Source organism: Neodiprion lecontei, chromosome 5 (assembly GCF_021901455.1).
Source record: "Neodiprion lecontei isolate iyNeoLeco1 chromosome 5, iyNeoLeco1.1, whole genome shotgun sequence".
Lineage (NCBI taxonomy): Eukaryota > Metazoa > Arthropoda > Insecta > Hymenoptera > Diprionidae > Neodiprion > Neodiprion lecontei.
Genome location: NC_060264.1, coordinates 4,223,567 through 4,239,994, shown reverse-complemented (window position 1 = coordinate 4,239,994; position 16,428 = coordinate 4,223,567). Strand labels below are relative to the sequence as shown.

Sequence of the window (16,428 nt, the reverse complement as noted above, 5' to 3'; positions counted from 1 at the left end):
ACTCACCACTCATGGACACTGGACGACGTAATGATGTATTGGTAGCATTTTCATGACGCAAAATACACTCGAAACCAGAACGTTCTTCGTTGTCCATAGTAACTACGCAAACACATGCAGAGCATATAAGCCATTCAAGACAAATCACAAAAAATAAGCTGGATAACAATAAAACGCTCGACAAAATCATTAATAATATAATGACAGACACGGAAAACAACAAAATTTAATTTTTTCTATATCTCTTCCTCCAAGTTTCAGTGCTCTACACAATCTCAAAATGATAAAGAAAAAACACACGTAACACCATGCCGTCACGTTCCGAATCTGAATTCAATACTAAAATACTTTCTGATACGAGCAGAATAAATGTTTCGAGCTAAGATGATACGACGATGCACGTCTCAATATGCATGAACGAAAATGACGAGACAATGCAGCTGATACACATAATATGATGAAAATCACGTGGCCAAAATTCTTTACCTTTCTCATGTTGATTGGTTGTATTTTCTTCTTCAGCTCCTTGGGATGGGTTTTGGGAAAGCTGTTGAACGTGAGGAAGAGTTGTCTGACTACCGTAACCACTGCTGGACTCCAGACTGGACTCAGAAGTTAAACTGCCACCATCCTTCTCCGGAGCATCAGCCTGCGATGAACAATTATTAAAGAATATTGAAACCGGTGAATCGCGAGTGGGTAAATTAAACTCTGCTCCACTAGTACGCCTACCTTATCGCTAACGGCGCTAGAAGTTGGTGGTGGTGGAGGCGGAAGGTGTTGCATTTCTTGGGCACGACTAGCAGCGAGGTTAGCCAGTTCGTGCATATTAACATACATCGGTTGCTGAAGCTGATGTGTAGTCAATTCTGAAAATCATTTTCGACAAATTTAGATCCCGTCGATTCACACCAAAGCGGTGAAAAAAACCTGTGATATAATGAGAAATGAAGATATGAGGAAATATAAACCTTTGGCTAAGTGTGCGGGCAAGGGCAACTTAGGTTTTCCTCTGGGACTTCCCGGCGGTTCATTTTTAGCCGGAACAACGGGCCGCTCTAGGCTAGAGCAGCGGCTCGGTATTGGTGGCTTGTTATTTCTTAATTGAACACGATTTTGTTGATTTTGCAAATTATTGTGTTGCTGGTTCGAAGACGAGCAAGACGATGAGGATGATACTGGAGATGCTGGTTGACTGTGACAACATGTTGTGCCTGTGACAGTTCCCTCTGGTGCTTGGAAGGTATAAACGCTAAGGGCGGGACGCTGGTGATGACCTTTTTCATATGCTGAAATAGATTCAACAGTTTTCGACTTTAGTTTCTTTATTTAGAAAGTTTAAGAAAATTGGCTGCCAAAAATGTCACATTCATCTATTCAAAAATAGAAACATCGTCTCACCGGAAGATATAGTATGCGGTCGTTCGTTGACCACATTTTGGCTTTGCCTGTCAAATTGAATGGAAGATTCCTGCAGATCTGGCCATGTTGAAGTTGTCACAGGCCTCATCGTAGTTGATCCAGTACTCTGGTTACTATGGGAAGATACGTTGGATACCTAGAAACAAATCTTTGTTATTGAACACAATTTATGTTGAGCGTCACACAATGAAAATGTGTTTAACAGAACACGAGGCTTTGATTTCTGGTTTGGATATACAACGAAAATGCAGTTTGTGCTCCTCATTGCACAAAAAAAAACGGTTGACTTGACGAAAGAAAAAGTTAAATTAACTTAAAAATAAAAAACACAATGTCCATTAACCAGAAAAATGGTACTGATATTTCTGTCAAACGTTTTTTTACCTGATGTTCAGTGATCGGTTGAGCATATAGAGTATCTTGAGAAGTGAACCCAGAATCTCGTGAACATCCACTGGTCAAGTGGCGCATTGTGACCATCCCACTTGTGCTGATTGGCCTTACAGATACACCAACAGGCTACACAGTACAACATCAACTACTTGCATTCATTTGCTAAGCTATAGCAATACCGACTTTAAATAAACTCATAAAATATAAGCACAAAATAAATGACTGAGAAATTATTGAATAAATAATATGCGTATATCCTCAGTTTCGCTCTGAGTGTCATAACAAAATGGATGTTGAAAAATAAAAAAAGAAAATAAAACAGAGGGAAAAAGTGAATTGAAATTCATCTAAATGCGCTAACATTAACATACACTAAAAACTCTTTTGTGCATGCTGCTTGTCAAGTGATAACAAAAAAAAAAAAAAAATCAACAAGTTTCAGGTATGTCGCTATAATCACCGACGAACGAAGAGGCGAGATTAAAGAATTCTACAGCATACAATGCCGAGTAGGGGAGTAACAATTATAGCATTTACAATACCGACATACAGAAGGAATCGAACGGTGCGAATGAATTGATAAACATCGTTAATTCTTTACCTGAGACAAAGATCTGTGCCAGGGATGTCCGGAAGGACTTGGATGACTTTTGCACGAGCCGCTGCTGCTGCTGGTCAGCGAACTGATGGAGCACATAGAACTCTTTCGTGATCCCAAAGACAACGAAGGACTGGAAGGTGGCGTGGTAAGGGACCACTGTGTGGTGTCGCATCCCTTAATATCCGTGATTACCTGAAAGACACGTAATGCTCAACATAGAATCAGACACAAGATTCGAATTTTTATTAAAAACTAAAATGCGGACGGTGTATTAAAAGGACAAATAGTAGTTGAAATTGTAATTATAATTACTTGTTCGGAGGCAGGCGGTAAGTGATTCGGCGAAGCTGTATGCCTTTGCAATTGATCGGATACTTCTTGAAGGTGTGTCAACTCCATAAGCATAGCGATTTCCTCGTCCTAATTATACAAATCACAATTATTGATTAGTTTGTTTTTTTGTTCTACAACAATGATTTTATTGTGACAATAATCTATCTATAAATTCAATACCGACCAATACAGGTTTGAGGAACCTGGCGAGTAAACAAAAACGACCACGTTCCTCGACGAGAGCGGCTCTCACAGCTTTCCTCTCAGTTTCTTCCAGACTGATTCGTTTTTCCCTTACTACAGCTGCCGATGATTCGAGCAGTTTACACAATTCCAAATCACCGCCGGTACATTGTCCCTGACCCTGTCCGTGAATCTTTCGAGCTTTCTTTTTCTGCAGCCGCAGAGTATCGGTCGAACGTTTTTTCAGTTCTGTTTTTGCTTTTTTGTATTCTGGAATAGAAAGAAGCGTGCCGATTAAGAAAAAATTACTTTCTACAGAGGCGCGTCCAAAAGTTGGATATATATTGAAGTTCAAAAAATTTAAACTGTATCACAATGTGCCACCGTTTAAAGTTTAAAAAAAAAAAAGGTAGAAATTATCTATTTTCCTAAACTTTGCATATCGACGAGCTTCTAAATAAAATTTAACATGACTACCCAAATTTTTTTGAACACTATTCTGGCCCGGGGATCGTCGCTGCCTTAAGCCGAAAAAGGGGTTGTTCAACCCCTGAAATAACGTGCGCACGTTGCTGCTTTTAGCATGTGAAAATGTCATTAAAGTAATGCACCCCGCTTATCTAGGATGTAGCCATGGGCGTGTTAAAAGATGATTCATTGTTATTTGTATTTAAAACGCAAAGGGGATGCCTGCAGTGTCGCGTTTCCTGCACACTATATTATTATACGTATACATGCTAACGTGAAGTCGTCTCTTTCCATCCAGCAGCAGTAGCATCAGCATCATCGGCAAGAGGGTCGAAAGGACTGGGGGAATTCGTAATAACCAAGCCTTCTATTAGCATATTAATCATTTATCAAATGATACGCATGTCCCACCCCTCTTCAAAGAGACAAGAAGAACGAAGAAATTTTTCTTCAATCTAGTACGGCAAGAAAAAAGCATGAGAAAAATAAGGTGAAAAAAAAAATAAATAAAAATACATCCAGGATATCTCAACCTATGATTTTTTTTTTTTTTTTTTTTTTAGAACTATATTTTTCGACTGTGTCAAAAAATGACAATAGTTAAGAAGTGAGCGATAACCGGAAATAAAAATTTCTCTCAGTGTACGTATAGACTTAAAGCGGCGTTTTATGCAACAAATCGAAGATTGCGAAATGGGGATTACAATACGTTACGTATGTATTGCGTTAAGCTTATTTAGCGCAGCAACGTTCCTTTTTTTCTCTTTCTTTTCTTCTTCTTCGTTCTTTTATTCGGTTCTAATTTTTTCGTGGTTCGGAAGTTAAGACTAACCGGGCCGTTCGTTACTTGAATTCAAACACTGTGCAGTAATAATAAAAGAATCCCAAACATCAGAGAGCTGCTTATAAACCTTGAATTTATTCAGTTACCACCACTTTACAATGATAAAACAACAATTAACGATTTTAACCGTTACATTATTTCCAATCTATACGTCTAACTATACACTAAAACTAACGATAAATGAAACGTCAATTTTTTTCTTCCGCTTTCCTTTTTTTTCTCTCTCTGCACCGTCCTCTGAATTTCCGCTATTTATTTAACAAGAAGAATCGATCGACATACCAAACCACTCTATTAGCCTGTTCAAAAATAGAAATGAATAATCGCTTAGCAGTCTGTCCGTAAGCAGATGTTATTAGGCGTAGATAAATATGCAAAGCAAAAAAGGAAAAAAAGAAAAAATAAAATAAAACCGTCAATAAGCGATTAGCCAACCGAGCAATGCATCCAGCGGTAACATCATCGCCGCATCGGTACATTTTAATTTGCATGGAAATCCGACCTCGACCAGCCAAATTTCATACTTGTAGTTGATAATAAATAAGAACAATAACAAGTTTACAATAACGATGTAAATTACAGCAATCGCAGAGTTGTTTTTTTTTTTAAACTAACGGAATCATTTAAAAAATAATATTTCTGGACAGGCAATGTGGCGCGACTCAGGTAGATAAATTTTCGTTGTAAATTGTGCAATATGACACAGATGCATGTATACATATACTATAGTATGTAAGAGATCGCGTAATGACCGTTTAGTCGTATTAAGACGGAAACTTTTATCTTATAACGGAGAGGAAACGAGAAATATATCACGTCATACGCGATGTTCAGTTTCTCCAAATATATATTATATATATATATGTATATAAACCAAGGACTTGGAAGGATGGCGGCATTTTAATAGAGCTCGATGTTGGAGATGTACAAGCGTGATAAATGTTTGAAAGAGACGGGTTTGAAAGGTCGTGAGAATAGTGCGACTCTCCTATTCAATATAAATTCACTTCGCCTCGTCTATTATCCGCACGTTGCGATCGGAAGTTTGAATAAAATCACAAAGAACAAGCTTTGTATTTCGTATTCATATCGTATTGATAAATAAATAAATAAATAAATATGTTTTTGCCGAATTGATCGAAAAGTGAAGGGACAAAAAAAAAAAAAAACCTTGGGCAATTTTAGCTGTTCCAGTTTCCATAAGTCTTGCGCGGTTTAATACAATGCATGACGCATTTAAACAGAAATTTATATTAAACATAACCTTTTCAAATTCGAAACTTCAACATCCCGTCCCTCCATAAAAAATTTCAAAATTTACAAAGTCGAAATGCAGAAGCCCACAGTCCGCAGTCAGAATTCTAACAACTCCATATATATCTGCTCTACATTTCAATTATATATTCATATCTTCGAAAATTCTATAATTTTTCTACCCTCGGGCATTTTACTTTTTTCTTTTCTTTTTTTTTTTCTGACCTCACTCCCGTATCACGTCTACCCTCAAAGATCGACTCGCACCCTTCGTCCATACAGGCGAGTGAACAGGAGGAAAGAAAGAAAAGAAAAGAAAGAAAAGAAATAAAGAAAATAATAATAATAGTGATAAAAAAAAAAAAAAAGAGTATAAAAGTGTATAAGTGCGATAAGGGGGAATTTGTTTCTACTACCCCTGCATTTCCCTCTACGAATGAATCGAGCCGCGTTCCCCTAGCGGGTATCTCGGCGGTAATCATGCGACTAGGGGTGTAAAATAGGTAAAAGGTTTTTTTTTTTTTTTTGGGGGGGGGGGGGGGTAAAAAAAGGAAAAGAGAAAATGAGAAAAACGCGGGCGGCAAGGGTTTTCAGATCGGAAACGCAAGGGTCGAATTGAACTCCAGGCGATGGTGGTGAAGATGAAGATGAAGATGAAGATGAAGCAGCAGAAGCAGCATCAGCAGCAGCGAGCGGATGGCCAATAAAGGGCACACCGAGTTACCTTCAATTATTACACCAACCCTTCCCTAATTGACTTTGATCAACCGGAAGTTACCCTCTCACCTCATATGAACAAGGTACATAATATATTCGCCATATACCCAAGAATATTACGTACGTTATACACCCCCAGCTTATTTTTACACACCCTTCAATTTTCGAATTTTCAACCCTTATATAAATATAAGTGTAAAAATAACCCTGAACAAAGATATACGACGAAATTTCACCTCTGCGCGTAATTTTTTTTATTTTATTTTTTTACGGAACCTAGCGAAACAAAAATTAATATGAAAAGAAAAAAATTAGCTTAATAAGTAAAAAACTTGCTAAACTCGTTGTTGCAAATTTTTTTTTTTCCTTGTTACGTTTTTCGTTTGTTTTTTCAATATTATTCCGGACCCCCCCCCCATTTCTTTGCACGTTTGTTAAAGACACTTTGAAAAATATGCCTGGGTATAATTAACATGTATGCATACTATATTCGAATAGCGTATTTAAATTAAATCGGACGTACATTACATATGCGTAATGTGAATATAATGTGAGTGGCAAATAGGAAGTACGAAATTAAATATGAATAAAAATCAACGATCTTACTCACCTTTAGCGTGCTCCTTGTCCAAATTGACGAGCGATTTCTTCCAATCTTCGAGTTTCTCCTGAAGCGGCATAACGAGGCATTCCATGATGGCACTGACCAAAGGGAAAAAGAAAAAAGAAATATGTCACGTGTGTACCGAGAGGAAAAAACTGAGCATAAAAAAACGCACAAAAAATAAAAAAATAAAATATACACACGCAATGTAAACCAGGTGAATCGTACAGACAGACCGTTTCAAACGACTCCTTCGTCGCTACGCGTATAATTATTGTTATTAAGATTTCTTATTTTTTTTTTTTACATCTTTTATATTATCATTATTATTATTATTATTAACATAGTGTAAAAGATTATTTAACGTGCTGCGACAGTGAAATTGCCATAAACGGTGTTGTAGCATGGTGGCGGATGTAAATAACATAAATTAAAACTGCGGATGGAAAATCGATAGAAAAAAATAAATAAATAAATAAATAAAAAAAAAAAAAAAAAAAAAAAAAATCGCTGTCATCTGCACGTAATAATGAGCACGAGTGACGGTAAATTTATACCGCTGCATCGACAAATGCACATTACGTACGTACGTACATTAAATTATAAAACACGTATCGTCGGGGAAAAAGGAGAATAAATATGGCGGAACATTCATGCGGCAGTAAAACAACGATGATGAAAAACAAAATTCTATACCTAACGCTTCTGAATGTTTATTGGATATATAATATTATGTACATGCGTGTGTGTGTGTATAATTTATAATTAATAACGGTAAGAACATGTGCGGAGAATCTGAAAAATATATTGTTCCTGTATAATGATATTTATATTAATTACATCTCATGGACGTCAACCTATGCACAAAAACTAAGAAAGAGAAAATCATCGCGATAACATCAAGAACGAGATATCGAGAAAGAAAAACGAATGTTCCTTTTTTTTTTTTTTTTTTTTTTTAATCACAAAATGGATGTAAAATTTTTCATTTCACCAAAACGCGAATAAAATTATCGTCGACCTAAATTTAACAATCTGCAGCGTAATGATATGATAGTAGTTTATTTCCCTCTAATACTCATTACAAGAATATACAGAATTTTATAATTATGTGTCCAAATAATGTATGCCAGTAAAATACTAATTACAGAGAGCGGCAAGTTTTTTGTAACAATCATCAATTTAAAATTTTTTATCAAACGTTGACATAAAAAAAAAAACGAAGAAAAATAAATCAAAATTTATTGCCCTGAAATTAGGATACACAAATGCATACGTATGTGAGAAAAAATATCAACAATTTACACGTTCCGAGAGGTGAGAGATTTTATTCAGCACGCGTGCAAACGTACACAAGCGTAAACATAACACATTGACGTTCGTGGGTGAAATTAGTGTGTATTTACCGCAGGTAAACTTAAATCATCTTTCCTGACGTTGATTTTAACGAAAAATTTTACGGACTAAGAAAAAAAAATAAAATAAAATGCGCGTGTCCTTAAATTTCTCTCGTTTTTTCTTTCCTTCAAACTTCTCTCCGTTTCTCTGTTTCTCAAACCCAAAAACCTGATTCGTAAGCTTTTACGTACGTACAGAACTGAGGGGAAAAAAAAATAAAATAAAATAACTAAAATAAAACTGTGACAATTCATCGTACAACGTACGAATTATTGGTTTGTTTGATTTTTCTTTTTACCTTGTGAACGTTTTCATACGAGCCTCGACTGCCTTGTGACGTAGACATATCCTTGTCAGTGCTGTACCAATTTCTTTGGTAGCTCCTGAAAGTGAAAAATATAACGATGTAACGATGATTATCGTTAAAATTACACACGCGTCAATCTGTATTAAATCTACATACACTGAAATACGACAACAACAACAACAACAACAACAACAACAATAATAATAATAATCGTAATAATAATAATAATGGAAGTAAAAATAAGCGATTGAATCTCGTTAAATTATTCCAGAGGCATTTCAACGACGCGCGGAAGGTGATTTTAAATTTTATTTTACAACCCGAATTACGTTATAGAAGATGGTCGTCCATACGTGAACGATTTCTCACCTACGTGCAAGTATTTGCAACAATAATAGTGAAAATAATAATAACAATAACATCTACACGTATAATCGAAAGAAATATCAGTAGAACGATGCACAAAACATTTATAAATGTGATTTTTCAATGAAACATTCCAGTTCGTTTTGTTCGAGAGGAATGTAATAAATTATACAGACAACTGACATAATTATTTCTTCTCTATCGGTGTTTAATGATCATGACACGCACCGTTTACACAATATCGCGGGAATAACAATTTACAATTATGTATCTCCGTATTTGCGTATGTATAATATTTATTTATTCACACAATAAAATTATGCTGATATACTTAAATATGGGTAAAAGAAGAGCGCGTGCCAATATTCACTGATGTATTTTTATTCTTCTTCGCTCTGTTTTTACGCTGCACTTACGTCGCGTGTTTCGGATAAATAATTAATTAACGTCGGTAAGTGTGTGATATTACATTAATAATAATGATTTAAAAAAAAAAAAAAAAAAAATCGTCATATTTTCATGAAATACGGTATCCGAGGGCTTTAAAGCCGTTAATCACGAATCTTAATTTGTACTTCAAAATTCGAATTGGATATTATTCTGTTTTTTTTTCTTTTTTTTTCCTTCCCTCTACGAACTTAAAACCTATAATATGAGAACGGAAAATTCCAAGGCTGGTTCACGTCCAGTCGAAATTCGCTCGTTTCTTTTATCATTGTCAATACGAGTGCAGTGATTATTCTAATCGGACTTGCAGAATCTGGTTTTGCGCGGATGCAGGTTGCCTGGCGGATGCAAACGGATAGAGGAGGAATTGAAACGCCTCGTGTGAATCACGCACGACCAAAACCAAAAAAATCTACGTACACGTTCCATCCATAAAGATAGAGATAAAATATAGAAAAAAAAAAAAAAAACGGCGCCGGTTATACAAATATAACAGCGTGTTACAAAATGCTGCTTCTAAAGAGCCTGGTAGAATTCGATAACCGATGAGAAACAAGTGGAGATAATTATGACACGCACAAGTATGAATCCGTACGATTTTCAACAACGCGCTGTAAAAATCCAGAGAACAATTCCTCCTCTTCCTATTCCCATGATTCATTGTCTGCAGTTTTACGAAGCGACAGTGTTATTGATATATAAATAAAATAAGTGTAAAGTATTCAATGTACTGTTTCAGAATTTCGAAAATTGCGGAAAAACTTATCGCCAAAATAAAAAATGGCGATGATCAGACGTCGATTGAATTCGTTTGCATGGAATATTCTCCGTATTGTGTAATACAATTTTACATTTTATCAAGCTGCATCATGCAGCCGAGTTGTAACATACGTACAACTTGTACATAAAATACGAAAATCGGATATTGAAAAGGAGCAAAGAAGAAGAAAAACGTAGTGGCTCTGAGCACTTAATCGAATCTTCGATCGCTGCGGGTAAGAAAATTGAATTTTCCGAATTACCAACGTGCCGGTAACCCGGTTTTCGTGATTCCAAATTCAACGTATATATACATAGGCATATACATATACATATATATATACATATGTAATACCTATATGGGTTATACGACGTACCGCGAATCGAACACGCTATATTACGTACCACAACCGGAAATGACGAAAGGGGCACAAAACGGATGCGTAATAATCAGACGTGATTTTTTTTTTTTTTTTTTTTTTTTTTTGTTTTCATTTTCTTTCCTCTTTTATCTCTGTTTACCTACGCGTTATTTTCATACCTTTAGGTTATATGTGTACTATATATAGATACGGTAAATTGTATAAAATACGCGTTTCCAGACGTGCGGCGTCGTGTTCGTACAGGAAATTTGAAAAAAAATATGTACATATATATATATGTATAAAATTTTTAAGTTGTTGCGTATAATACTTGACACAAAGGACAGAGTCGAAAATTTTATCACTAATTTTTGTCAACAACGGTTTTTCAACCTTCAAATTCCATGAATCGGATGAACGGAACGAACGCGATAATTGGCATGGACATTTATATTATAAGAAAAACACAGAAATCCCTCGCAAGGAAACAAACGCGAGAAGAGCAATAACAATAATAATAATAATAATAATAATAATAATAATAATAAAACGGAAAGAAAGGACAAAGAAAATTCACTTCTTCCTCTGATGGGAACCAGTGACGCAGAGTAAAAGTGTAAACAAAAGATCCGAGCGTAATTCTCTTCTATTTCGCTTCGATTCCTCTCCTTCTCTCTCTTTCCTCACGTCGACAAACAATTCCAGTCACGGCTTTATACGATTTACACCGTCAGTTACAACAATATTGACGATATATACGAGGAATCGTCTCCATTTTTAACTTGCGATATTCGGCAGGAATGTTGAACAAATTCGACAACTTTTCAGCCCGCATCGTTTGAAGTAGGGTAGAAATGAAACTTTGAATAAACAACGAAGTTTCGAATGGTCGGAAACCCGTCGGATCAAATTTCCGAAATGCAAGATAACGAAAATTCAAGTTACGATGAAGAAAAGTTCCTTAGAGCCTCGGTTTTCGGACCATTCGAAACTATGAAGGTTTCGCCAAAGTATGATTTCTTTACAATTTCTTTACAATTTCTCCGCCAAATAATTCGAAATTTTGCATTTTTGTAAAATTTCAAATTCGTAATTTCAACCCCGCCCCCCACACACCGCATAAGGTTGTTGCACGGATCATCATCACGGCATGCATGGTATCGAAAAAGTGTACGTACATACATCCAAGCAAGTGCATGACCCAGTGACGCTTCGGGGTTGTGCCGAGGGTGAAAAACAGAGATGGAACGGCTAGAAGACGAGAAAAGAGGAGAGGAGAGGAGAGGAGAGGAGGGGTTGGCGAATTGCAGCCACGAGGGTGTTGAACCGCGGAGTAAGGGGAGGAGGTCGGGTCGGGGTTGGCAACGGGTATATCGGAGGATCAATACCCAGGGAATACAGAGCGGAGAATGGAATTGGGGGTCGACGTCCCGGTAACGTCCTGGTTCAGCCCCTGCCTGCCTGCCTGGCGACAGAGTTCTTGGCCAACTGGGCCAAACCCAACCAAACCCCAACGAACGAACCCCAAACCGGACCAGAAACACCCTGAACTTCCCAACCAGGCACACAGCATCAACATTCTGCAAAGTAGGTATCGTAAACACGCCGACGTTGATCGGAAATCTAGTACCAAGGTGGAAGAAGAAGGAGACGAGGAGAAGTAAGAAACGCGCAATAAGAGAGAAACGCGAGATAAGAATAAGAGGAGGAAACGAGAAGAGCCAATGCTGCAGCGACGGCAGCTACATTCGGATCGAATCTATAAATCTTTCTTCATCTATTTCTCCTTTTCCATTAACGGTACTTGTAATTAGCGCTTCGCGGTTTCATCGTGTACGCTCCATGGTATGTAGGTACCAAACGTACTAAGGTATGACGAACTAATCAACGTTGGAGAAACAGGGATATGATGAAAATCAAGCGCACGTATGGACTAATAGATGATGGACCGAACATGACCGTTAACTTGGAAATCAAGTAAATCTTTCCAACTCATTGACATCGATTTCAACGAAGCACTGAAAATCATTGGAGTTTAATGGCAATCGCTTGGTAATCTAAAAAGTTTATAGAATCTTGATGAATTCCAACCATTTCACGTTTACCACGAGACTTACAAACGATTACTTCACTGAGAAAAATTTCATTTCTTATGGTAACTAGAAAATATCAGTAAAACAGTTCTCTCGGTGTTCAATACGCATAAATGATATCCAGTTATTTGTCAAACGAATCGCAATGATTTCCAACGATTCGAGTTATATATTTCCAAGAATATTTCAGACGCTTAATTACCTTTGAGCTAAATTTTGATTTCTAAGTGTTGAAAAAAAAAAAAAAAAAAAACCACGTCACGACTACACCTGCCTAAAAAACGAACGGATCTATCTCTCCTCGAAATTTTAGCCGTCAGCAATTTTAGCCACGCGATTCACGTTATTCTTCCTCTCCGTAAGTTCCATTACAAAATTTGCATAGTCTCACACCGAGAAGTGCAGCAAGGCTTTTAACGGTGCAGCTGTATAATGGAATTACAGAGAAGGTATTGGATCAGTGACGCGTGTATAACCGTCCACCTAGGCATACATTGGGTATATAATACCTACACGATGGTAGGTACCCGGAGTGTAAATCCTTGAAACGTTTGCCAGACTCTGTCAACGAGGAACTGCGCAATGGGAAGAGGTATTATAATTTGAAAGAGGGTTGAAGGAGGGAAGACGACGTCGAAGGGATGGGAAACTCAAGCTTGGGACTCGAAGTGACGACGAACCGTTTGGCTGATGCACCGTCACGAGAGAGATTCGACAAAATCGATCGATCATCGCTGCGGGAAGCCCGAAGCGACGTTAGTGCAACGTTGGAATCGAGATCGGGTAGATAAGAAAGATAAACACGTGGGTGGATCTATATGTAATCGGAATCCAGAGCCGGGCATGCATCGTACGTAGCAGGAAGTGAAACGATTTTTCATAATCTTCTCCTTCTGGTTGTGCGGCACATTGTATATATATAGACTCCGAGAGCTAGTTTCTTCACCGTCGAAGAAGTCGACTAAACGTAAACGAAACGGCGTTAAATATCCCTCCGACTCTCGAAATTGTCTATCCTAGCCAAACCGTTCTTTGATATCGGAGGGGAGGAAAAAAAAATTATATCACGCGTGTATTCCTTCATTGATTAGGGATTAGATCGAGAAAAAGAAGAAGATGAAGACGGGAAATATGTCTCTACATCCCGGATCAGGTTCCAGTCAATGGATGGATGACTTTTGTACATTCTTCGGCTGGTCCTTGGAACAAAGAAGATGTCCAGCTGCCTGGTTGACTTAAAGTCAGCGAGAAAGTCTCACGTTGCGACATACGCGAAGACCCTATTGTGCGACCCAGTGATGCAGGAAGAGTGTGCCATAGCCTTGTTGACGATGTGAAACCGAGATCCAACGACGCAGTTCGGAGCCAAACCGCACACTCTGCACATGCCTTGGATGGATCGTCGAGAACCAAATCCAGCCAAGGTAGTCAGGCAGACTATCAGCGCGTGCTACCGTTTCCCAGATGCTTGCGTATCCTCGATTCGAAAATCGTGGGGGCGGAAAAATGCGAACAGACGGCGAACGTAGACGAAAATGAAAAAGAAAGAAAAAAAAAGTAAGAGGAAGAAGGGGGGAAAAAATAGCACAGTGTATACGCAATTAAAAATTACGCAAGAACTTGGTGCGAGGTTCGTGTTGCACGTGCTGTTGCTTTGGCGCCAACGTTTGGAGATGAGAAGTAGGAGGAAGAGACGATGACGTGGTCTGGTTTACGTCTTCGTTACAACGAAAGTGAGACGAATGAACTCGAGTTGAAAGAACCGATCAGATTCTATTTTCATTTCCACTAGCGCGAATACTCGAAGAAGAATAAGATGGCGACTAGAAATGAGAGTATCGATTTCGGTAAACAGACTGTCAGACAGTCTGGCGCAGTGTTTTTCAGCCCAATTATCGTGTTCCAACAAGAAAGGTGCAAGCTTGGGTACGAAGTGTCGGTTGATTCAAAGCGACGTATTTTCTTCATGATCTCTCTACGTGCGACGATATTATTGTAATAAGGTAGGTATGACGATGAAAATACCGAATCTAATACGCGGTGACGACGACGACGACAAAATTACGCATCGCTTTGAAACGAATGTATCGCCGTTTCGATCAGGGACTCTTAACCAAGTTTATACACGTTCCAACGCAACGCCGACAATGACAAGATATGACCGAGCATTATTGCTGGAATTACGTAAGCTAGCGTAATAACGCAACTTGGATTCATTTTACATTTATAACCATACCATACATCGCACCATCACCACTGGTCACGGTCCATTATCCATAACCAGCAGTGATCTAACGTACGCACAGTGTATAATGGATGTATAGATATTTTCTTCTCTTATTGCCTCCTCAAGATCCATGATTGATACGAACGTCACAATAGACTATGAGACTGAAGTTGGTAACGTTAACGTAACGAAAAATAAGGGAAAAAGTCATTGCTGCAAAATTGTAGAATGATTTTGAAGGAGTTGACTTTTTAGAAAAAAGAGTCCATTTTCGTTAATCATTATTTGCTAAATATCGGACATTGTTAAAGGTGCCAAGTAACGATTTTTCCTAAACACGTATCGTCAATAACTTTCTCCTGATACTAAAACCAACGTTGAGGATCATCACATGTACCAAATATTACATGCTTCACGTTTCTCGTGATTCTCTCCTCACTTTATACACTTCTTTTTCCTCTACTTGCTCAGCGAATGACATCAACTCCACGCCGCGTATAACGATGATGAATTAAATCAAAGACATTGTTCGCCAAGAGATTGGTTGGAGCTAGACCTCGTTCCACCTCAAGAAACTCAATCAAAACTCCTCAAAATGAACAGACATCAAAGGCGAACTTCTTTCCACGACACCATGCATAAATTAACGAAGCTGAACCTAGCCGTCAAAGTGAGGATCCAAACCTGTTAAACTTTTTGAAAATAGAAATATGCAGTTCAGTTTTACCTTAATAACTCCATTAAATTAGGTACCGGAGGTTAAATATATTCGACAAAATTTTTGAATTCGTACTTCGATACCTCATTCCAATGTACATTAGAACGTCTGGCTGTTAATTTCAACCTCGTCATATAAAATGACGAACCCCTTGTATCATCGATGTAACACTAATGCGTAAAGACTGCGTCACGACAGTAATCATCGGCAGTACCAGGCCCCAGCAACAACGTTAGCGTTACTCCGACGAAACGTTCGATGAAGCAATATAAACCAGATGATATGAACACTTGCAAACAGTGCAAGTGCGACAACAACGGTACATGTATCATCCAAAGACCATCCACCATGGTCAAGAACCGACCAACTGACCAACTGCCCTGACAGTCCAACGATTTGCAACCGTTGTTGCAGTTGTCCCAGTTCTTTGCTCCCACACTCGACACACCTCGTACATACATATATCGCGTATCGTATCGTATCCACGACGATTCTGAACGCGTTTACGCGCATTCGCGTCTCTCTCTCTTTCTCTTTCTCTCTCGTCCCGCTCTCCACCGCCATGCACCCAACATCGTCGTCGTCGTCGTCTGTAAGTGTCGGACGTGACCCAAATCCAAATTCGACAAACACACCACGTATCGGTCTCCTTTCCTCTCAGCCGCTGTTGGACAGCTTCAGAGGTTCCCTGGTTATATCCCTCCTCCTCGACCGACGAAAAGCCCTTCGAGAAGAGATCTCGGCGCCGCCGTTCTTTCGATATATACATATAGCATATCCTATATGTATATAAATAAAACCCTCGTTCACTCGCTCGTCCGAATTCGTTTCTCACTACGGGAGATTCTCTATGCTCAAAGAAAACCATAAGAATCAATTTTATATTTCCCCTCGATGTAGTATCTATAATATATATACCTATGTACATACAA

The 16,428-nt window shown here is 38.1% G+C and overlaps 1 protein-coding gene across 3 annotated transcripts in view; it reads right to left on the bottom strand.

Moving 5' to 3' along the window:
* LOC107227589 (protein MTSS 2) overlaps positions 1 to 16,428 on the bottom strand; it is a 52,182-nt gene that overhangs the window by 17,952 nt on the left and 17,802 nt on the right. The window contains exons 4-14 of one of the 3 annotated variants that reach the window (XM_046741792.1): positions 8,516 to 8,600; positions 6,826 to 6,917; positions 2,934 to 3,202; positions 2,729 to 2,836; positions 2,417 to 2,608; positions 1,807 to 1,941; positions 1,402 to 1,558; positions 972 to 1,289; positions 733 to 869; positions 487 to 649; positions 7 to 102 (exon numbers count right to left, since the gene is read on the bottom strand). In XM_046741792.1, the coding sequence (XP_046597748.1) occupies positions 7 to 102; positions 487 to 649; positions 733 to 869; positions 972 to 1,289; positions 1,402 to 1,558; positions 1,807 to 1,941; positions 2,417 to 2,608; positions 2,729 to 2,836; positions 2,934 to 3,202; positions 6,826 to 6,917; positions 8,516 to 8,600 (1,752 nt within the window). The remainder of the gene's footprint in view (positions 1 to 6; positions 103 to 486; positions 650 to 732; positions 870 to 971; positions 1,290 to 1,401; positions 1,559 to 1,806; positions 1,942 to 2,416; positions 2,609 to 2,728; positions 2,837 to 2,933; positions 3,203 to 6,825; positions 6,918 to 8,515; positions 8,601 to 16,428) is intronic. The other 2 variants (XM_046741793.1, XM_046741794.1) reach the window with 2 other exon arrangements.